The 24,993-nt window shown below is 35.9% G+C and overlaps 1 protein-coding gene across 6 annotated transcripts in view; it reads right to left on the reverse strand.

Moving 5' to 3' along the window:
- Positions 1 to 20,271, reverse strand: part of DPY19L2 (dpy-19 like 2) — an 87,368-nt gene extending 67,097 nt beyond the window's left edge. For all 6 annotated transcript variants that reach the window (XM_034670379.1, XM_034670369.1, XM_034670375.1 and 3 more), the window contains exons 1-5: positions 19,746 to 20,271; positions 15,522 to 15,546; positions 14,088 to 14,175; positions 12,114 to 12,251; positions 522 to 642 (exon numbers count right to left, since the gene is read on the reverse strand). In XM_034670379.1, the coding sequence (XP_034526270.1) occupies positions 522 to 642; positions 12,114 to 12,251; positions 14,088 to 14,175; positions 15,522 to 15,546; positions 19,746 to 20,121 (748 nt within the window). In that variant the 5' untranslated portion in view covers positions 20,122 to 20,271. The remainder of the gene's footprint in view (positions 1 to 521; positions 643 to 12,113; positions 12,252 to 14,087; positions 14,176 to 15,521; positions 15,547 to 19,745) is intronic.
- Between the last annotated feature and the right edge of the window lie 4,722 nt (positions 20,272 to 24,993).

Raw genomic sequence — 24,993 nt, forward strand, 5'->3', positions numbered from 1 at the left:
CTGGCATCACTGAACCCACTTTTGTCCTTTACTAATATCTTTTCCATATAACAGGCAAAATAATGTTCTTAAAATGCTAACTTGCTAGAATTCTTCAATGAATAGAGTATAAAATCCTTAGCCAGAAAGTGGCCTTTTGTTTTCTGACTCTTGCTTACATTCCTAGCATCGTTTCACACCATTTTCCCCTCTTTCTCTCTCTGCACACAGAAGTCTAGCCTGCTTTCAGTTTTCTCTCGCCTTGGGACTTCTGAATATTCTGGTTCCTATTTTTGAAAAACTTCTCCCTTACTCTTAACCTTAGCAACCTCATTTTCTTATTTGTAATATCCATCGCAATTGTTAACTACTAATGCCCTACTTATGTGTAAACTCTGTGAGAGTGAGGTTCGTGTCTCCCTGGGTCATCTTGATCCCAAGAGCAAATACTAACCTATCACTTCGTGACAACTTAATGAATATCATATATGCACATACATACAATTAATGACAACATAGCAGCATTTTAGAAAGAAACATGCCTTCACAACTTTGAACTTCATTTAAAGGTTCTACTCTGGTGACATTCCAGCAGGTCTTAGCTTCTAGCCCAAATAAATTCATTATTCCCACAAATGTGCGATACCAGAAGGCTATAATCACCTACAAAGACAAAAACAAAAAGAGATGATGGAAGAAAATATTCTATTTTCATAATAATAATTTTTCCAAAATACTATTTTATGATGGTTTCCTTTGACATTATAAATTTTGATAAGTTTATTTAAATAATTTCACTTGGAAAACAGTAATTTTTAAATTATACATATATACACAATAAACTAAAGTTATATATTACTAATTAGCACACATCTACAAAAATTTGTTATGATCACCATCTCTGTAATATGGTCCTGAGATCAATTCTACAACATAAATAACAGTAGCAATAAAATAAGTAAACAGCATATAATTAAAATACAATGGTGATTAATTGGAAAATACAATGATATACAGGAATATTTCATAACATTTCATTTACTGAATTTATTTGCTTCATAGCCTAAAAAATATAAAACCAACTGCATATGGAATAGTAGCTCCTGTGCTCATTAAAACTTTGACCAAGCAGGTTTAATTAACCAATTCTTCCCATTCTGCAAACCAATTTGTGAAGTTTATTTATTTATTTATTTTTTAAAGATTTTATTTATTTATTTAATAGAGCTAGAGACAGCCAGTGAGAGAGGGAACACAAGCAGGGGGAGTGGGAGAGGAAGAAGCAGGCTCATAGCGGAGGAGCCTGATGTGGGGCTCAATCCCATAATGCCAGGATCATGCCCTGAGCTGAAGGCAGATGCTTAACGACTGCGCCACCCAGGCGCCCCAATTTGTGAAGTTTAGAGACAAGGGGAAAGAACCACCATAGAAAACTACAAACAAAATGCTCATGCTTGGGAGATTGTTTTTTGAAAACTGATTTATAGATTTGGGAAAAACAATGCAAGATAATTGGAAAAGGAATAAAAAGATAAAGAGTTCAAAGTGAAAGTGAAAACCACCCAGAGCTAACTATTTTTAATATTCTGGTGATCATTATCATATGGTTTCACTCATTTATGGAACATAAGAAATAGCAGGGAGATCAGTAGGAGAAGGAAGGGAAGAATGAAGCAGGGTTAACAGAAGGGGGAATGAACCACGAGAGACTATGGACTCTGGGAAACAAACTGAAGGCTTCAGAGGGGAGCGGGGTGGGGGATTGGGATAGGCTGGTGATGGGTATTAGGGAGGGCACATATTGCATGTAGCAATGGGTGTTACACACAAACAATGAAGCATGGAACACTACATCAAAAACTAATGATGTACTGTATGGTGACTAACATAACATAATAAAAAATTAAAAAAATATATTCTGGTGATCATCCCTCTAGTCTCCCCCTTGGTATATAAAAACATATAGCTAGATCCAGTATTCTATAATATTATGTAAGATGTTAATGTAATACACATCACCAAGCATCATAAACATCTCTCCATATACAAAAAGTATAAATTATTTTATTATTTTATCACTTACTTTATAAACCTGACCTTATACAAAAAAACTGTAATATATACTCTTGTGTATTTATCATCCACGTACAAGAACTTACCATATTAAATGTATGTGCTAAATCTAGAATTATATTCCTTTCTGGGAGATAGCTTGATATAATAAGAAAGCACTGCTTTAAAGTCAGAATTGAACTTAAATTCTGACTCTGCAAGTTATGGTTTGATATCCTGAAGTAAATCCTTCAACCTCTGAACCTTGGCCATCTCATCTCTAAAATGATGTTAATAATAACCATCTTGCAGGAGTGATGGGGGATTAGAGTTTACATGCTGGCATATAGTTAAGCATTAAATGCTTTGCCTTTTCAAAATATATTATTCCAAGCTTAACATTTTTAGCTTTGTGTGAGAAATTAATCTTCTTATGAACACAAAAAGTATGGACATTCATTTCAACATTGAAGTACCATATAAGGTTGCAAGCATATCTAGATCTTCTCCGTACTGTATCTATGCAATGTGAAATAAGACTGAATGATTCCTTGTTGCCTCATCCTTTATACTATTTACATTATCATGATTACTTTTTCATAACATCAAGGAGACTGAAAACTGCTGATTATTCAATATCTTTGAATAAGTAAAAAGAAAAAAATTAGCTAATGTCTTAGAGAACATACTATTAGAAATTAATGGAACAAGAAACAGTAATTTTACTAAAGTTCTAAAAATAACCCTAAAACTAGTGTAATAAGCTAAATCCTCATCTTAGATGCACAGAGTAAGTCAACATTAACTAAAATTGAAGATTCAAGAAATCGGTTGTCTTTTAATTTTTGCACTTACACTAGTCATAGAGATAATCATCAGAAGAAATAAGAACAGAAGAGTGTTCCTGAAGAGTAAGCTGGGATGTAAGCTGGGATGCAGAAAACAGTTTCTTCCATCTTAGATCTTAGGTCTATACTATACAATTATTACTACTGAAAATTACATTGAAAAATACTTACAGAAATAAAAATACTTACAGTGGCTCAGTTGTTTACGCATCTGACTCTTGATTTTGGCTCAGGTCATGAACTCAGGGTCATAAGATCAAGCCCCACATCAGGCTCCACATTGGGTGTGGAGCCTGCTTAAGATGTTCTCTCTCCCTCTTGCCTCTTCCCCCCACCCCTTTTTTCCCCTCTCTAAAAAAAAGGAAAAAAAATCTGGGAAACCCCCAACTACTTGGAAATTAAACAGCATAATACCAAACATCCAATAGATCAAGAGAGAAAAATGACGTGGGAAATTAGAAAATAACTCGAACAGAACAAAAATGAAAAACAGTATATAAATAGTTAAATTAAATGAATTTCTGCTTTGTGGAAGATGGAGTAGATGTATTTTCTGCTACTTCTCCTGGGAATTATATAAATCAAACATAAGAAGACCCTGAAAGGTAGAGAGAAGGCAAACTACCTAGGAATCTTAGGACCCAAGGAATAACATGGTGATGAGCTTCCTGGACTTTCATTTTGTCTCATTTTCTCAGAATTGGAGTTAAAGAGCCTGACAACCAGAAACACCATTGGCTGCAGACACAAAAAAAGACTAAAAGCCTGTTCTCCCTAGCTAAAGGATCAGGAAAGTGGCAGCCTAGGAAAACATAAAAATTTTATAAACAATAATCTCTCTCCTCACCCAAATACCACAGAAAACAACAGCAACAACAAAAACAGATAGGTCCCACCCCCGCCAACAAAGGTCAAATTGGGAACCTAGACTTCAACCTTCCCTAAGCTTTTAACAAGTCATCTCAACTCACCCACTAAGATGTTGTAAGAGAAAGGCAAGTAGGAAGCTCTCTCTCCCCATGGTGTCAGTATAGACCATGTGAAGAGCCTGGACATCTACCCCAACCAGCAATAAGTCATCCTTTCCCCTCCCCAGTGTGGTAATGTCAGAGGAGGCCTAGTGAGGAGTCAGGCCTTTCACTACCACCCAGGGGTAACAAGGCTAGCCACACCATGGTGTCTGCAGAGATCAGAGTTGGTCAGAACTCTGATCCCACTCAAAGGTAATGAGGAATACTTCTACCTTGAGGTCAACAGAGGCCAGGAGAGAAACCTGCACTTGATACCCATCTGGCAATAATAAGATGGCAGATGTCCTCATTCCTTTGCTGGAGTGATGCGAAAGAAAGCCAGCTAAAACTAATGTTTAAATAAGATCCAGTTTCATAAAATAATGTTCAAATGTCCATCCACTAATGGACATTGATGTCCAATATGATGAAACTCTCTCATCATATCAAGAACCATAAGGATCTCAGACTGAATGAAAAAAATCAAGAGATTTCAACAATGAGATGACAAGAATATTAGAATAATTGCTCCAATGAGAAATTATGAATGTGCTAGGAACACATAAAAACCTAGAAAGTCTCAGGAAAGAAATAGAAGCTACGAAAGAAACAAAAACTTCAGAACTGAAAAATACAATAACCAAAACTAAAACTCAATGGATGGACTTAACAGCTGAATGAAGGGATAGAGGAAAATAATCCATGAACTCGCAGACAAAGCAATAGAAATTGCTCGATCTGGGCAACAGAGAAAAAAACAGATCTGGGAGAAAAAAAAAAAAAAGAACTTTTCCTAGGGAACCTCTAGGACTGTAAGAAAAGATCTAACATTTGTTATCACTGAGGTCTTGGAAAGAGAAAAGAAAGAAGAAACCAAAGATAAGCAAAACAAAAATAGGATAAAACCAAAGAAATCCACACCAAGACACATCACACTTTTGAAAACTTTCAAACATCATACTTCTGAACACTTGTGAAAATTAAAAAAAAAAAAATAGATAAATAGATAAAGAGCAACAAGGAAGAAAAATATCTTACCTAAAGGAGAAAAACAATTCAATTGACAATATATAGATTTTTCATCAGAAACCATGAATGGCCGGAATGAAGTAGCACATTTATCAAATGCTGAAAGAAAAAACTGTCAACCTAGAATCCTATATCCAGCAAAAAAAAATAGCCTTCAAGAATTAAAGAAAATTTGACACGAAGGATGAAACAAAACTAGTAAAGTATGTTGCTAGCAGACTTACCCTAAAAAAATGGCTAGAGAAAACTCTCTAAACAGAAAAAGAAGGAATCTTAGAACATAAGGAAGAAATTTTAAAAATGGATAAAATAAACTTCACTTCTCGTTATTTAAAAATTAGTTTGAAGGCTAAAAGAAACATCATCATACTGTCTGATGTGGTTTTAAACAGATGTAAAGGAAATATTTAAGATGATGATGTTATAAAGAGAGAAGGGTAAAGAGATGTAAAGAGAGGTAAGGTTTCTGCACCTCACTTGAACTAGTAAAATGATAACAGCAGTAGACTGTAGTTATGTACAGGTAACATACATAATATATAGTTATAACAACCAAAAAATGCTACATAAAGAGACATATTCAAAAAGTATAGATAAAACAAAATAGAATTTAAGAATCGTCAAATAACCCACAGAAAGGCAGAGGAAAGAAAAGAGAAATGAAAAATGAAAGACAAACTGAAAAGAGAAAATAGAAGACCCAAGCTGAAACAGATTATTACATTAAATGTAAGTGGTAAAATACAATTAAAAATGTGATATAGACAGATTAAAAAACATAACTACAAGAAACATACTTCAAATATAATGAATATATCAAATATAATGATATATCAAATACATATCAAATATAATGATAAAGGCAGGCTGAAAATAGAAGGATGAAAAAGACATATCATGTACACATTAATCAAAAGAAAATAGTAACTATGTTAATATCAGAAAAAAGTAGACTTCAAGGAAAACAAAATTATAAGCAAAGGGGGTAGGGTTATTATATATTGATAAAAATCCAACAAGAGGATGTAGCGATCCTAAATGCATATGTACTAAACACACTGCTGTAAAATATATGAAGAATAACTGACAGACCTAAAGGAGAAATGGATGAATCCACAATTACAGTTGGAGACTTCAGTATCCCTCTCTCAACAATGGATGGATGAACTAGACAGAAAATCAGAAGGTTTGAGAAAATATCACTACCACTATCATCGTGCAGGATCAAATCAACATTTATAAAATACTTCACCCAATAACAACATAATACATAGTTTTTTCAAGTGCTCACAGAATATGTCAAGATGGACCATATTCTGGGCCATAAAACAAACCTCAACAAATTTAAAAGAATCAAAATGATACAAAGTATGTTCTCTAAACACAATGAATTTAAGCCATAAATTAGTAACAGAAAGATGGACTCTGAGAAACAAACTGAGGGCTTCAGAGGGGAGGGGGGTGGGGGAATGGGATAGGCTGGTGATGGGTAGTAAGGAGGGCATGTATTGCATGGGGCACTGGGTGTTATACGCAATTAATGAATCATCGAACTTTACATCAAGAACCAGGGATGTACTATATGGTGACTAACATAATATAATAAAAAAAAAATTTTTAAAAAAAGAAAGAGAAAAAGGAAATCTCCCAATACTTGGAAACTAAAAAAACCCCACTTTTAAAAATCCATGGAGCAAGAGGCACCAAGCTGACTCAGTTGGTAGAGCATGGGACTCTTGATCTTGGGGTTGTGAGTTCAAGCCCCACATTGGGTGTAGAGATTACTTAAAAAAAATTTTTAAGTTTTTTAAAAATCCATGGATCAAATAGAAAATCTCAAGGGAAATAAAAATATATACACTAAATTGAATATAAATGAAATACAAAGTTTTCAAGTCCAGCATCTTAAGAAGCTTATTAGTTGCAACTCCATCCTAACAAGTAAAAAGCTGAACAAACTGAAAAATCAGCAACTCTTCTTAGATTCATAAGAAAAGTGAGATCACAAGGCAAACTCCTGCTCCCCATATTGGAGACTGACAGGTAAACTGAGAGAATTACAACTTAGTGGAATAGAAACCCATGAGCAAAAACCTCCATGGGAAGTAGTTGGAGAGTAGGGGAAAAGCTAAGATATAACTGATAGGTTGCTGGAGGCACAGGGTAGACAAGTCTGTGAGTCAAAAATTCCAGGGAGACCCAGTAATAGAGGAAATGCCAGCACATTTATGAGTTTTACTTCTAGGAGCTCACCAGGCTCTTACAGTGAGTATCAGAGAAAAATCTGCTTTTGGCAGGGGATAGTAGAAAAAGGACAAATTTGAAATACACCAGAGCACTCTCTTCTTAATAAAGCCTGTGTCAGGGGAAATTATTTTACTAGAGCCTAACCTACTAAGGTTTTATCAGAGCCTAACAGAAAGAGAAGCAGGGAAATACCCAATTCCAGCCCCTTCTAGCCATCCTGTTGCACCTAAGCAGGAGAAGAAACCTGAGAAGAATTGTGAAGTTCACAGCCGAGAAGCACAGGTTCATAAAAGACTGACACCTAGTAAGAGCATTATAGAATGCTTCTTCTCACCACACTACTAACGCCTAATTATAGCAGATCTTAGGACATGAGGTCCAACTATTAAGAAACAATTACAAGACATACTAAAAGCCAGAAACACAGTTGAAGAAATAGAACAAGCATCAAAACCCAGACATGGCAGGGATGTTGGAATTATCAAATTGGGAATTTAGAACAACTATGATTAATATGTTAAAAATTACAATGGATAAAGTAAATAGCATGTAAGAACAGAGAGGTAACATAAGCAGAGAGAAATTCTTAAAAAGTACCAAAAAGAATTGCTAGAGATCAAAAACACTGTAACAGAAATCAAGAATGCCTTTGATGGACTTATTAGTAGACTGGACATAACTGAAGAAAAAGCCCTGAGCCTATATTTCAACAGAAACCTTTAAAACTGAAAAGCCAAAATAAAAAAGATAAAACAAAAAAAACAACAATAACACAGGGTGCCCGGGTGGCTCAGTTGGTTAAGCATCTGCTTTTGGCTCAGGTCATGATCCCAGGGTCCTGGGATCAAGCCTGGGTTTTGGCTCCCTGCTCAGCAGGAAGTCAGCTTCACCCTCTCCCTCTGCCCCTCCCCCACCTCATGCTCATGCACATGCTCTCTCTTTCAGATAAATAAAATCTTTAAAAACAAACAAACAATAACAACAAAAAAACCCTAGAATATTCAAGAACCATGGGACAATTAAAGATGTACCATACACATAATGGGAATACCAGAAGGAGAAGAAAGAAAGGGACAGAAGAAATATTTGAAAGGACTCAGGAGTCCCTCAAATTGATGTCAGATACCCAACACAGATCCAGGAAGCTCAGAGAACACCAAGCATGATAAATGCCAAAAAATAAAACCAAAGCATGTCAAGCTACAGAAAATCAAAGATTTAAAAAAAAAAAAATTCTGAAAGAAGCCAGAAAAAAAAGAGACACCTTACTTATATGGGAGTAAAAATAAGAATTACATCTGACTTCTCCTCAGAAACCATTCAAACAGGAAGAAACTGGGCTGCTATATTTAAAGTGCTGAGAGAAAAAACCAACTTCGAATTCTGTATCACATGAAATTATTCTTTAACAGTGAAGGATTAATAAAGATTTTTTCAAACAGAAATTGAGGGACTTTGTAAAAAAGTTCTTTAGAGGCGATAAAAAAAAGATACAGATCAGAAACTTGAATCTACATAAAGAAAAAAGAGCATCAAAAAAGAAAAGTGAGGATAAAATAAAAACTTTCCTTTTTATTATTCTTAACTGATCTAACATATAAGCTTTGTTCAAAATGGTAATAGCAACAACGTATTCAAGTATGTATAATTATGAATGTGTGTATGCTTGTGTATAGGTGACATGAATAACAAAAAGGATTCAGGGGTTGGGATGGAGGAATTACAATTATTTTGTTATCATAAGGTACTGACATTACCCAGGAAGTGGTTTAATGTTATTTGAAAGAGGTTTTGGATTAGTCATAAATGTATATTGTAAACTCTAGGGCAACCACAAAGTGTAAAAAAGAATTATAATTGATATCCTAAAAAAGGAAAGAAAATGCAATGATAGCTCAATTAAAACCACAAAAAGCATAGAAAGAATGGAAGTCAAAATAGTAAAAAGAACAAAGGCCACAAATAGAAATGAGTAACAAATATAGTAGATATCAACCAACTTTATCAATTATCACTTTGAATGTTAATGATCTGAATGTACCAATCAACAGACAGAAATCATCAGAGTGGATCAGAAAACAAGACCCAACCACATGTTATCTAAAAGAAACCAACTTTAAAAATAAAGACACATATACATTAAAAGTAAATGAATGGAGAAAGATATACTATACTAAAATTAATTAAAAGAAAGTGGGAGCAACTATACTAATTCCAAACAGAGCAGACTTTACAGTAAGAAAAGTTATCAAGAGTAGAGAGTGGTATTACATAATAATAAAGGGGTCAATTCTACATGACATAATCCTTAATGTGCATGCATGTAGCTAACAACAAAGCATCAATAAAATTGATAAATCTTTAGGCAGCCTGAGGGAAAGAGAGAGAGGACATGAATTACTAATATCAGAAATGAAAGACAGGACATCACTACAGATCCCATGGACATTAAGCAGATAATAAGGGAATAACGAAAAACCCATTGTCCATAAATTTCACAATTTGATGACCCAATGCCTTGAAGGACACACTCTTGCCAAAATTCACATAAAAAGAAACAATCTGAATAGGGCTATCTCTATTAAATAAATTTAATAATTAATAACCTTCCATTCAGAAAGCACCAGGCCCAGATGCAGTCACCAGGGAATTGTACCAAAGAAAGTATACCAGTTCTCTAGAATCTTTTCCAGAACATACAGCAGAGGGAACACTTACAAACTCATTTGTTGAGGCCAGCATTATGCTAATACTGAACAAGGTAAAGATATTTTAAGAAAACTACACACAATATCTTTCATGAACACAGATCTTCAAAAAAAATTAGCAAATCAAATCCAACAGTGTATAAAAATTATACACCCTGACCAACTGGGATTTACGGCAGGTATGTAAAGCAGGTTCAAAATTTGAAAATCAATTAATATAATCATCATATCAACAGGCTAAAGAAGAAAAAATACAAGATCATATCAACAGATGCAGAAAAGGCAATTGATGAAATTTAACACCTATTCAAGATCTTAAAAAAACTCTCACTAAACCATGAACACAGGGAGCTTCCTTAACTTGATAAAGACTATCTACAAAAAACTTGCAGCTAAAATCATACTTAATGATGAGAAACTTGAAGCTTTCCCACTAAGATCAGGAACAAAGCAAGGATATCCCATCTCACCACACCCGTGATGAAACAGCTCAATGGAGGACAGGCTAGTTACCACAAAGGAGCATATGGAAACTTCTCAGAATTATGAAAATGTTGTATAACTCAATTGTTGTGGTTATGCAGTTTTACACACGTGTCAAACTCAAAGAACTGTACATTAAAACAGGTCTATTTTATTGCATGTAAGCTATACCTCAACAGAAATTAAATAAACAAAAAGGAGCCAGAGACAAGATATGTTCAGCACATATTACTAAGGATTACTCTACAAAATACATACATTTTGCCAACAAGTCAATAAGAAAACAACTACCAAGTGGTGATAAAGATTTATACAGTTTATTGATAGAAGAAAAATCCAAATGACTATTAAACATGAAAATATTCTTAGCTCCACAAATAAGGAAGTACAAATTAAAATAAATAGCGCATCACACCCATTAGAAGAGCAAAACCAGAAATTTTGATAAACTGAAATCTAATAAGGTTATGAGGGAAAGAAAATACTCCTACACAGCAGTGTGAACGGCTACATTTGCTTCAGAGAGCAAGTCAGCAATATCTGATAAAGTCAGCCAAATATACACTCTATAACACAAAAATTCTACTTTTAGAATATCCTACAAAACATCTTGCACATATATACAATTAGAAAACACATACAAGAACATATATTTTGGAACTCTTTATAATTTAAAGACTGGAAACAAAATCCACGAGGAGGGTAATGTATGAATAATCCTGGAATTCATAAAATGGTTAAAATTAAAGAAAAAAGACACACATACACAGCGTTCAAAAATGTAACACTGAGGAAAAAGTTATGGGGTGCTTTATTCAGTATGGGAGCATTTATGTGGATTTACAAAAACACATAAAACAATCCTTGAAAATAAGGAAAAATAGAAACACATTACATTCATGATGATGATATTTGTGGGAATGGGAAAGGAGAAAATTCAACTGGGAAGCAGAACAAAGACGACTCTGACTGTATATATGATGCTTTAAGATACCTGAAGCAAAAATTACAAGAGTAGCATTTATTTATTCTAAGTGGTTGATCACACCTTTGCTTATTTTCTCTAAGTTTCTGTAATTTTCAACATTTCAAAATAAAAAAAAGGTAATTTTTAAAGCTATAAAATATGAAGAAATGTCTAAGCAACACTAATTTTTAACAAATGTTCTGGATTCTGAGATAACTCAAAAGCAATGCATACCATGACATCAAATTAGCATTTATCTTAACAGTTCAAAAATTGAACTTACTAATTTTTTTGTTGTCATTCTTCCAATTTCTAGAATCTGCAAACTACCATAAAATCCATACTCTTTTAGGCTAAGCATTGGAAGATATTCATAGACCTCTGAGTATGTGACTAAATAAATCTTGCTCTATTAATGTAACTCCAAGGCCACTGTTCTGCTCATAACTTTCAGTGTTCCTTCATGAGACCAGTGTGCCCACTCACAGGGTCTCCAAAGCCAACAGACCATCTCAATTTAGAACACGTCTTGCTTGTTCCCATTTGGTTCCTCTAATTATGCTGGTCATTACTTCCACACTAAGATTCGTTTCTTTGACTTTATCTAAGTATAGTTTCTGGGGTCTTTAAAATTTAGGAGAGGAATTTTTGATACTCTGCTCAATTATAAGGACACATAGAATCAATAAACCTTAAAGGTTCCATCCTTTTTATAACATCATTGTACTTACTCTTTTTATCTGATAAAAAAGGATCATTCTACAAGTATTTTCCCCCAAATAGTACTCACCTCTGGATAAAGATGGAAGCGTTTCACTGTATTAATTACAAGGGGATATTCAGTGAGCCTGTCATTCATTATCATCCACAGTCCTTCCAAAAACGAAGGTGCTTCGATAATGGTCTTGAAGTAGGAATAATAAAGTCCCTTAAAAATGTACAAATTGTTGATGTAATTAAATATAAAAAATTTTAGAACAATTTCTTCTGAATAAAAGGAAAAGGTCAATAATAAGACTTGCTACTGCATTCTTGGGCTCAAAAAAAGGCATGCCTTTTCACGTTATCACTGCACTATTCTTTCATATTTTCTGTACATTTGAAAAAGCGTGAGAGGGGTGGTTAAATGTTTCAAGGAGTTTTTCTGACCATGGCTTAACAGATGAATACAATATATTTTTAATTCCACATGACTGATTTTGCCACATTACAAAATGCCTAGAGGTTGAGATCTGATGGATTCCGGCATAAACAGAGATGCCTTCATGTCCTTGTTTGTACATAATTGTTTGTTTGCATATAATTACTTTTTTTCCACCTCTTAAGAAATAACATGCAATGATAATAAGCAAAAATGAGACAGAACTTAACACTTGCAACTTTCTTCCTAGCTCCATCTAACAGCTCTGCACATGTCAAATGTTATGTCAAAATAAATGTCAATTGACTACTGTTGTTCATGACACAGACGCAGTCCTGAAAAAGGGATTAACTTAGTGTATTATTCCAACACAGGAAATAATGACTTTATTAGGCCATCACAAGTGCTGTTTAGTTAAAATTCAGAGATTAACAAGAGCCTGTTGTTTCATATTACTTTATCAATTTCCTGCTCTTCTTCCTAAAATCTAAAAGCAAACAAAGGGCCACATTGTAATACGTGCTCCCAAAAACATTAGAAATAATCTTTAACTCGACCCTCACGCATGCCTATACAACTACTTCGTTACTAACAGATGAAGCAACGGCAGCGGCTACTACACTGAAGTTCTGCTTTGGCTGATGTCTGATGTCAGCATCTCCTCATAGTTTTGATTGGTAAAATATGAGTTCACATAAGGATTGTTCCTTTCTGCTTAGAAGGACAAGACACTACTACAGTGAAAGGATATTGAGTATGTATGTCTATATTTAGAAAAATAGGAAATTACACAAATACTCTTTTATTAATAGCATCTATTGTTTTTGTGCCAGGTACTGTGTTAATGTGCTTCATTCATTACCTCCTTCATAGTCAATAAAATCCTGTAAAGCTGGCCTTATTTCTAGGCAACAAATGAGATTACTGGGAATCAGAGAGGTTAACTGACTAGCCATCACAAGAGGAAGCACAGACCTGCTATCTGAATCCAGTCGTCTGTCATCCAAGCCCAGACTCTGCCACAGCCACACAATTTATTTAAGAATATCTTATATCCTCTCTTCGGAAATAATACCTACAAAATTCTAAAAATTTAAATGTCATGCAAATGCTAACGTATCCCATTTTTCAAAGGATTAAGTGGGATATTAGGGTGAGATTTAAAAAGCAGTGGGTGAGGTACCTCCATTAGACAAATCTGCAGAGATACAAAGTAGAACAGAGGTTACAAGGGGCTGGGGAGAGTGGCATGGGGAGTTGACGTTTAATGGGTATAGTTTCTGTTCGGGACAATAAAAAAGTTCTGGAGATGAATGGTGGTGAGGACAAGCAGTTTCTGATAACATTCGGGCCCCTATATCATTTCTTAAATGTTGTATTTGTTCTCCTTCTTCCCCAGTTATTCTGATTGATCTTTTTTATATTTAAAAGAAGTCTGCATTAGAAAAGTAGGGTAATGAGGTAAGTAAAAGATTCCTAATACATTTTCTATTTACATAATAAACCTAGGTTATAGCTTGAGAAACAGTGCAGTTGAACAAAAATTCATTTCAGTTCCTAATAAATGTCTATCTTAGTCTTACTATACTTAAACTACAAATTAATTTATTATAAGAAACTAACCATTTCAGTTCGAAAAGTCATCTCCCGTTCTAAAGATGATAGGTGGGAAAAATGACGATCATTTTCAAAAAGTGTTACTAAATGTATCCTAGAAAAAAAATGAAGCATCATATTCTAAGAATAAGAACATTTCAAAACCGATACTGAAATAGTTAACTAAGTATTAAAGTACAAAAACCATAAAAAGAAAAAATAAATTTTATAATAAATGAGATAATTTTATAATTTGCTCAGTACTTTGTATATTTTTAGGCATTTATAATTTAGTGTAGTACACAGCTGAAATTCCTTAACTCCTTGGTTCTTAATCATAATTGTTTATCTAAAACTCCTGTGGTTGGTTTCTCTGCCCCCTTCCTCTCCATCCCTCTAAATCAGAACAGAGGCAAGTTTCTGTTTAAGTTTCACAAGTGATTCTATTTTAACAGGTTGGAGAAATGCCTCTGTGACTGCTGAAAGCATTTGGAATATAATTTTAAATAAAATTACTTCCAATTAAAGCAGTTTAAAAATAAATAGAATACCATATAAGGGATCAGCTTGCGAGTGCCAAAGAACACAGAACTGTACTTCAAGATACCTGATTAGTGCAACTCAAGAACACAGCTGCAGGCAGTGAAAATGGGAGCATATGTGATAAGTAAAATTAGTCAGCAATTATGCTACCCTTGATTTACATAGTAGATGTTTTTCAAATAATTAGAAAGCAAAATTCCAAATATCAACCTTGTCTTCCACTCACCTCGATTCCCATGTGAGATATATGTCAGGGTACCAACAGCTTTGGGAAATGTTTTTTCCCAGTACAGCCTTAGTTCTAAAATCAAAATCTTCCTGCAGACTAAATGGCCAGAATAGCACTGTCCCAAAAGGATATCATCCCACTCTTCCCAAAAGTAAAAATTTCTGATCTCAGGTAGAAATGAAAATACATCAGAGGAAAAATATTATTTTACTTATAATTTTTACATATAAATGACTTGCGTAAAGTAAGGTACGTGTACACACACACTGAAAGGCCCATTTAATCTGCATTACTACAGCAGAGTCTTTCATTTCTACCTGATTTCTAATTGACGGGTGTTACTAAAACTTTATCTCTAAGCTTAGGTCACTAAGACCACACAATTACTGTAAAATAAGAGTTTAAGATGAAATAAACATGCAAAGAACACTAGAAAAGCTAGCAATTTAAGAAATAAAGTGGTGAATCCTTTGGTAACACAAAAATATCTGAATTCCTAAGTACTATTCCTCTAACACATCCATTTTGTAAATTCTGCTTCACATATGGTTTTTTAAAAAATTGTATGTGCAAACTGGTGCACACATTCTATACATACAGCGAGTGGCTATTGTTTTATTGTACCCAAACAGCGAGGTCAACTTTTAATCCAAATGCTTTTATTTATTTAAAACTGAAACAAATCTTACCAGTGCAAAACTCCCACAAAGGCAGCTGGAAAAACAAAAACAAAAAGTCATTAAAAGCTGCTTTATTATAACATACCTTTAAAACAACCATTTCAAATGCATTCCCTTCTATGCCTAAAGAGAGAGCACACACAAGGAAGATGGCTAGCTAATTCTGTCTGTATGAAATAGGAAAAATTTACAAACGGACATAAAACAAATTGTGAATAGTACTTACCTCTGCAGGGGCGGGGGGAGGGGTTCAAGGAGCAAAGGGAAGCTTGGAAGATTACATAACTTGCAAAAAAGTCATGAAATTATTAATGACTTTGACCTTTTTGGGGATTTTCAGTTTACTCTCTCTTCTCCCTCTTATTCTCTATTTCTTTACATAATTTTTTTTAAAACAGGCTCATACATACACTGCTCAGCTCAATCCTTTCAGAAGTGACTCTAGCCTGCAGGAGCCACTCTAAAGCGCCTTCCCTGTGCTCATCAGAAACTATTAAATGCAGGAAATCGCTTCCTCAGCAGCACACCTGAAAGCCCCTATTTATGGAATTTTGATTGCTCCCAGTGGCTTGGGAGATTCATCTAGTCGCCCAGTCTGCACCCTGTGCGTGAGGCTTTATCAGAGGTTGTGGAGACGGGTCAAACAGGAACACTACTGTGGGTATGGGTCTTTCTGAGGAGCTCCAAACACTGTCCGTTCTGGTGGCTGGGATGCTGCTTGTTTACAAGAATACCATAAAACTGGGGAGGGGGCACAGGATGCTGCCAAATTAAAACGCCACAAACCCTGCTGTTCTTACACAATTGCAGTAGTGTTTTGAAAACATGCTCTTTAGAGTGTTGTAAACCTTTCGTTAATTTATAAAGTTTTGAAAAGTTGATTCTGACAATTTTTCAAGCATTTTTGTTACTATCACAGAGGAGTGAATTTACTCAGCTATTCCTAAAGTCCTGCCTCCCCCCGAGATTTTATAATCATACTTACGTCTTATGGTTGTCCCAAATACACTTGGCAAGTCATTTTAACAAACCACCAACTTTAGCCTCTTAAAAATTCAAGAAGTTACCTTGACTAGCAAAATAAATGTAAATCAATAAAGAAATTAATAATAACAAATTATAATTTTGAGAAAAAAAATTCCCAATCATGCTTCTCCAGCTCTCGTTCTCCATATTCCTAACCATCCTGGGCTCATTCCTACCACTCTTCAATACTTCTCAGATTTGCTTGTTATATACCATGATCAGCAAACTACAGCCCATGGCCCGTTTCTGTACTGTCCACAAGCTAAAAATGCTTGTCACATTTTTAACGGGTTGTACAAATATGGGAGAAGAAGAATAAACAATAGAAACCGTATGTGTCCTGTGAAGCCTAAAATATTTACTACCTGGCTCTTTATAGAAAAAGTCCATACTCACTACATATGTTAGCTCTTTCTAATATGTAATATACTCTGAACCACTTTGAAATTAAACCTATACCTTCTTTCTCAACTTGAAACAGATGCCCCTTTGATAAGGCTTCATTAGCTTTAAGTCACATACGCTATCCTATTTCAACCATATTTCTACTCTCTAGACAATTACATGCACTGGCAAAAACTCTTAAAAATGATGTTTAAGGAAAGGGAAAAGATTAAATATCCTATTAAATCCATCTAGCCTTCCAAAAATCCTCAAAATACTCTTGCCTTTCATTCACTCCCCGACCCCACACTCCACGCCGGAAAAAAATGATAAAGTGTAACGATTCCAATATTCTAAATGCACAAAGTGCTTATCACAGCCTCTTCCAAAGATGTACTAAAACGCATGTCTCCGGACCCCTGTATCCTGTCAATCTCACCTCTGAAAGTGACCTAGTCTCATAGTTCACTGAAACAGAGATCATTTGATGCAAGCACTCCCAACTTCTCTTATATCCACTTTAACATTTCTCTACATACTAATCCTCGTTTTCTATTCCCTACCATCTCAGCAAAGGGAGTATCTCTTCTCTTTTCCAGTTAGCTTCTCAAATTTGTGCCTCTAATTCCACCCTTCTCAAATATTCCAAGACTTTGCTCCATCAACTATTTCCTGTCTTGGAACCTGAATCTCACCCTCTTCCCAAGATCTTTCTCTACAGCCTCCAATTCTCCTAGGCCTTAAAACATTTCCATCGATCTAAAAGCCCTTCAAACTTTGATATATTCTCTCCCCTCACCCATAACCCCATTTGCTGACAAGATTCTTAGCCAATTTCTTTCTTCTAAGTTCCTATAACTTAAAAAAAAAAACAAAAAAACGACCAACAACATTTTAGTTAGCAACATCAATAGCCTCTTTAAACTCTTATGTTTTTCAAACCTTTCTAGCATCTGAGCAGATTCTTGAATTTCTTCATCTTTCATCACATCAACTCTTCCAGTTCTTCCAAGCTTCTGACCTGTTTTTATATGCTTTTTCTGGCTTTTCCTTTTCCGCTCATCTCTTAAAACTAAGTATAAGGGGTGTTCCCAAATATTTCTGCTTTGCCCACTTTTCTCTCATTGCGAGTCTCAATCTTCAAGTTTCAACTCACTTCTACGTGGATAATTCCCAAATTTACAGTCCTCATTGCTAAACTTTCTCTGTCCCTGTCCTTCCACCTCACCACCTACCCAACCCTCACAAGATGCTTCCATTGACTCTCACTTTTGTCCTCTCTTCTCTATTCCTGTTGCTGCTACCCTCACTAAGACCACTATTGCCTGGATTCCAGTATTCAATTATTTTTTCTGCTTCTTTTTTCCATCCATCTCCAGTCTATTTTACAAACCACTGTTTGGTTAATGATGTCACCCGATTTAAAAACTATTCAATGCTAACATTGTGAATGTACTAAATGCCACAAAATTATTCACTTTAAAATGGTTAATTTTATATGATGTGCATTTCAACTCCTTAATTTTTTTTTTCTTAAAGAATCAATCAGTGCCTTCTACAGAATGAAATTCAAATTCCTTAAACCAAGTTTTTAATTAGACTCTCCACTGCTGGTCCCAGCCAACCTTTTGAACTTACTTTCCACTTCCTCTTCCTTATGGATCCTTCCTTTCCACCTTACTTCGCCTTCATGTTTTCTCACTTCTTTGACTTCAATTACACCGTTCTACGGGCCTCTAATACTTCTCCTCTGCCTCACACATCCAAATGTTATCCATAATGTCAACAATTCTAATCCCACCTTTTCCTAAAAGTCTTCTCTGATCTCATTTCCCACCTCCCATCCTGAAGTATTAGTCTGCTCTTCTGAACTCTCTTAGCACTTAATATACTCAGTCATTATTTCACCCAGCACTCACTGAGTGCCTTGGGTGTGCCAGACATGGGTGCTCAGGAGCTTGTGTTTGGGACAGCAAAACGCAGGGTATTCAAGACCATTCTGATTCTGGATGTGGGATGTTATCTGTTGCCACAATTAGACATCAGATAAAATGTAAGTGTGAATTCCCATCTATTATTCCTCTAGTACTTGTAACACCCCGAATGCGGAGCTTCATTCTTCTTTAACATCAACAGTCAACTTGCGATGAAAAGAAATCACAACTTACATTAGCAGACATTTCTCTACGTTTCAACGTATATCAGTAGCCAGTCCCACCAAGGACTAGGCTCAAATCTGATTCTAACGAAACAGCAGCAACATTTAAATTAACTCTTTAGCAACAGAAAACAAAGATAGTAAGTAAAGAAAAACTCTTTCAAGTGCTTAAGTTAGAAGAAAATTCCCCAAATCTAGGCAGTGAAGTTCCACAGCAAAATGAAAGTAAATGAGTACTGACGCGAAGCAATGTATTGTCTAACTCGATCTTATTTCCCCTATTAAAGATTCTCAACTAATTAAACCAACACTTTATTTTTGCTTTATTTAAGGTGCAAGAGGGACATCTCTGCCCCCGAAGAACTAGCCTATCATTTTTACAACCTGCGATAAATGGCTGCCCTGATTAAAATGACTTTTTTTTTTTTTTTTTTGCTGACACAGGGGTGATCACTATGCCCCAAAACCCTGGAAAATGTTTTAAAACAAGAACGAAGGGGGCTGGCACTCTTGTCGGCGATTTTCCCGAGCTGGGACCTTGTCATTAGGACTGCTAAGCTTGTTTGTTAAACTGATCTTTAAGACTCACCCAAACCCCTTGAAACCCGAGGCTCAGAGCGCATCTTCCGGCCTTGCCTCGGGCTCTCCCGGGCTGTTCTGCTCACCTATGCCGAAGGAGGTCCTGCTGTTGACCTGACGTCTCCGCAACTGCTGCACCTTGTCGCGGAGCTGCTCCAGCAAACAATTGAGAAACTGGAAGCGGCCGAGAAGAAGGGTCTTCGAGACCACCTCCATTTGCATGCAATTCTGCGCGTTCAGATTTCGGGTCCTCCGCGACGGGGAGCCCCGGGCGCCCCCTGGCAGGTTCCCCCCGCCTACAGGCAAAGGAGGCTGCGGCTTTTCCACCTGCGTCTGCGGCTCCTCCATCTCCGGCTCCCCAGCTCCGGTGGCCCGGCGCCGCCGCCTGGACGGCATGGAGCGGGAGGAGTGCGCCGGCTCTGAAGCCGCATCTTTGAGCTTACTCCTCGTTTGCCCGACCATTTTCTCATAGTCCCTGTTCGGATGGAGCTGGGTCTCTCTCTGGCGCCAGCCCAGCCCGGTCGGGCGGGGTCCGCAGGGGCCTAACTCGGCTCACAGCCTCAACGACTCGTCCCAGCCGCCGTTGCGGGCCGCCCGGTCGTCATGACGACCGGGAAACCTGGAGGGCGGGGCGTGAGGTCCAGGCCGCCCTGCTCCGCTCGTGCGTCCTCCACGTGCACCGCGCACGGTCTCAGCGTGCAGCCCACGCGCAGCGCTCCAGCGCTCTGCATCACTGGCATCCCCCCAGGCGCATCGTCTCCGCTGGGCCGGCGCACTGCCCCACGCAAACCTCGCGCGCTTCCTCGCACGCCCGTCGCATTGTGCCCCGTTGGGCTCCGTGGTCCGGTTGTCGTGGAATTTCGAGGAACTCTCTCTGATTTACTTCTTTTTTTCGAGTTCAGGCTTAGTTTTGTTATTTTTACCAAAAAATTGCAGGTGTCTGCCAGTAATTAAAAGAGAAAGAGATCTTAGTTGAAAGAACCATAGAAAGAGAACGAGGGAAGAAAGGTGCGCCTCCCACTTGGGGAGCATCTCTCGCCCCTCTTATGAACACCTTGCATTGGACATTAAGTGTCTCCTACATAGAGGATTGGCCCAAGGCCATAGGCAACATGTGGCAGAGCAGGCTGAGCCAGGTGAGTCTAACCTCAAGGCCTCTCAGGTTGGCACTAGAGTTAATTGATACCGCCTTTTTCCTTGGAGGGCGGCATTTATAAATCCATTCTTGAAGTATATGCACCTTGAAATTGAAAGTTATGTTATCAGGAAAAAAATGTGTTTATTAAGGAATAGCAGAGAAATGGAATTCAGGACAAGCAAGCTATGGGCAAAACGATAGGCAAATACAACAAACAAAGGAGAGAAACTTACAGGAGAAGCAGACAGTTGGGAGGGGTTATTTTGAACAAAAATCCCACTGGAGAACTTTAGGAGTGCAGGGTGATGAGGATTTCTCATTGGCGGAGTTGCTGGCTTAGCGAAGTTCTTGTGGAAGATAAAATGTACGTCTTTTTCTGTTAGGGCTGGTAATTGATGGTTCTTTGTAGTTGATGAGTCTTGGGGGGGGGGGGTGTCTGTAATTCACGACCAGCGGTACAGTGAGGGAGCTCCCCCTTCTGGCCTATAGACTCCATTTGAAATGATGTTCCCTTTATTAATTTTCACAAGTGAAAGTATGTGTCCCAACAATGTTGTGAAAACAGAACTCCTTGGGCATAGAATCATTGTGCTCAGTGCTCTCACTTTCCTAAACCAGACCCTACCCAGCCCCATAGTCACTACATAGACAAACATGACGCCATCGCAGCTGGCAAAGACGGACAGGGTTCGTTGACATTTTCTATGTCCTCTGGCACCGCTGGAGTCCACACTGCTTCACTTATCATTTGTTTTGAATTCCCTAATCCCCACCTCCCCCATCTAATAATCCATGTCTCATTATGGTCAGATTAATTTTCCTGATACAACATCCCTCAAAAATATTCATGGTCCCATAGCCCACAAATGAAATGTAAACTCCTCGGCTTGCTTATCAGTGCCTTCAATAATCTGCCCCAATCTGCCTTTTCAACTTCGATTTTCCACTTCTCTGAACAGAGATCTTCCAGTAATTTTTAGTGAGGTCCAGAGCGTGAGACTCCATAACTTATATCCCTTTACTCATACCAGAAAACTATTCCCTAGTCCCCTAGCTTTTTCATTCATTTCTCCCTGCTCATCTGAATTCTTTCACCTTCCAAGCGCCAGTCCACCTCAATTCCCCCTTCTCTAAAGGTCTAACTATTGACCATCCTATTTATCTTGTCACTTACTTAAATTCAGTAAGTGTTGTTATTAATATGTTGTTTCTTCAGTTTTTTTCAAGGAGCATTTCTACATTCCTGGCATTGTGTTTGGTGCTTAAAATATTTTCTCATTTAATTCATAGAATAATTTTGTACAAATTAGAAAACTGAGGATCAGGGCTATAGTAATTTGCCCAAGTTTTAACAGCTAATAAATTGTCCAATAATACCTTTAAAATGAAAGGTATTTATGGGTAGTTGATAAAAACATGTTATTGAATAAATATGCAGCCTCAAAATACCTTATTTTGAGAGAACAGTAAGTGGAATGCTATTATTTTTTATTAGAATTATATTAGATTCATAAAATGAACTGGGTAGATTTGCACCTTTTTATATTAGAATATCCAGTTTGGGAGCCTTTATTTTTCTTTAATCTTTTAGTTTCCTTCATGATTATTGGTCTATTTACATTGTTTACCTCTTCTGGGGTCAATTTGATAAAATTATATTTTCCCATAGACATTTCAAGTTGGCTGAATTCTACACCCTACTCTACCTGAGATTAATATGGCTATGGGTGCTTAAAAAAAAAATAATGATTACCTGATGGAGCTGTTTATCCTTCAGCTCTCTGTGATTTTGATAGATGTGTTTGTCTTAAGCTGTATGTTGTTGAATATTTTTAAGATAATCTGAGGGTCCTTATTATAAGATTATTCATTTAAGTGATTTTATACACTTTATATTTTTTTCATGAGGGGTGGGCATTTTTGTGGGAAGGGAGGAGTGGCTGCTACTGGAATGTTGACCAGATGTCATTTTCAGTGCCATTTTCCTGTACTGTTATGAACTGAACTTTCTGATTTTGGTGTCCTACCCTTCAGTTTATTTTGCCTATTTCCTATGTTACAGTTTTTGGTCAATTTGTTTGTTTCCTGGAATTTCTAGTCACCTCTTAAATCTCGCAATGTACTAACAGAATAAAGTATATTCTTACCCTTGGTTTAGCCCTTGAAAGTGCTAATCTGGTCACTTTTTCCATTTAAAAAATAATTTTTATAAGAATGTTCATTGTATTATTTCTATTGGTGAAAACTACAAATAATCTCAACATCAAATAATAAATTGTAGAACACTCATGCAGTGAAGCATCCCTAAATTGACTAAAGTCATTTGAATGAACATTTAATAATATAGAAAAATACTCATGGTATAGTATTTAAGGTATATGAAGCAGGATGTATATGATTCAGGCATATAGTAAACACATAATTAACTCTATGCCAGGTTCCCTTTTAAATCTTTCACTTAGTGGACTCATACATGGAAGATTACTGTGGTGTGACCTTGAGCTAGTAACTTAGCCACTCTACTATTTCTCATCTGAAAAATGCTAAAGTACCTAAAACAAAATACATGCTTAATTTAAAAAAATGTTCCTATCTCTTACCCTAGATTGACCATATTAAAAGTATATTGGTCAGTATTACTTACAATTAATATTTTGCTAACCTGGATTTTTTCATTAAATTATATTTTTGTATAGTTCTATTATTAGACAATAATATGAGTTCTAGGTTCATTAGTTAAACTAGAGACAGTTGCATAAATAATTATGCATTTTCTTACTAAGAAGAGGAATAGATTTGTACCTGTGAGGGAAAACAAGGAACTTAGTTTTATTCAGCTGAATAGAATCATGGCACATTTTCATCTTTCTATAACTTCCAACAGCAGTCACTTATTTTACTTAGTCATTTTGAACAGACGGTTATTTGAGTTGTATTTTAGCTACATGCTTATTAATGACAATAACTTAAACCAGTATGCTTGATAGTTATTCTATAATGAACTGACATTTAAAATAATAGATTGTAATTTGATATAATATAGTCTTGCATAGTGTATCCTATTTAAAGTGAATATGCCTCGTGATTTAGCAAATTATTTCTCTTACATAGAGATTTCTAATTCAGTCTGGATCTAAAACTGATCTGTTTTCTCTTTCTCTTAGTAAAGCAATTGGTAATTTTTACCCAAAAAATGCAGTGAAACAAAATAACCAGCAGATGGCAATAATGACTTGTAAATCAGAATCTTAAACATTCAGGCAGTTTAAAATTTATTTTTAAAAACAAAAAAATCACTGTTCTTGTAATAAATCAGTTTACTAAATATGACATGTGGGGAAACTCCAAGTTTAATCCCACATAAAAATAATCATGTTGCATATTTCACATATCAAGTAACTAAGATACTCACGGCCAACATTCAGTTTTCGAAATAATAATGACTGCTTAAATTGATTCATGTAATCTTTTTATCAATTTTAAATGTTTTAACTTTACACAAATAGATATAGATTGAAGTGGATATATTAAGTTACAACTACATCTAGCTTGGTTATGTGGATCAGAAAAGAGAGGTAGTTCAATGAACATCATTTTGAAAAGGTTAAATTTTCCACTATAATTTGACAACTTAACATATTAATTTCACTTTAATTGATACTCTTCTGCATAAAAAGATGGTTCTTTATCTGTGCTGTTTCACAGTTTCTTATACATTAAAGTACTTTTTTTCCCTTCGATGGTACAAGGAGTCTTTGAATTGACATCAAAGGGTGTACCTCTAGCCTGTCACCATTAGATAGTTCCAAAGATGGTAGCAAAGTTTTTAGGATCTCATAATTATGTCAACTGTAATTGAACTGCATATCCAAGATTCTTTTAGAACCATTTTATTTCGTAATTTTCTTCATTTCAATTAAGAAGTTTTAAAAGGGTGAACCAAATGGGACTCATTTTTTATATTTTTGTAGGACTTCCTATAAATTTGCAAAGATGAAAAAACTTTTTTATTTAATCATGTATCTCTGTTTTTGTCTCCAAAAAATAGGATAACTTTAGGTATGTGCTTCTTGGTGACTGTGTGTTTTCTAATTGTCTGTTTCTATATGTTAAAAGATCTTTTAAAATTCTTCTTCCGCAACTTGCCTCCACTGAAAGAAAAGTTTTTGCACATGTGTATTTTATAAAACATACTT

This window comes from Ailuropoda melanoleuca, chromosome 1, assembly GCF_002007445.2.
Source record: "Ailuropoda melanoleuca isolate Jingjing chromosome 1, ASM200744v2, whole genome shotgun sequence".
Taxonomy (NCBI): domain Eukaryota; kingdom Metazoa; phylum Chordata; class Mammalia; order Carnivora; family Ursidae; genus Ailuropoda; species Ailuropoda melanoleuca.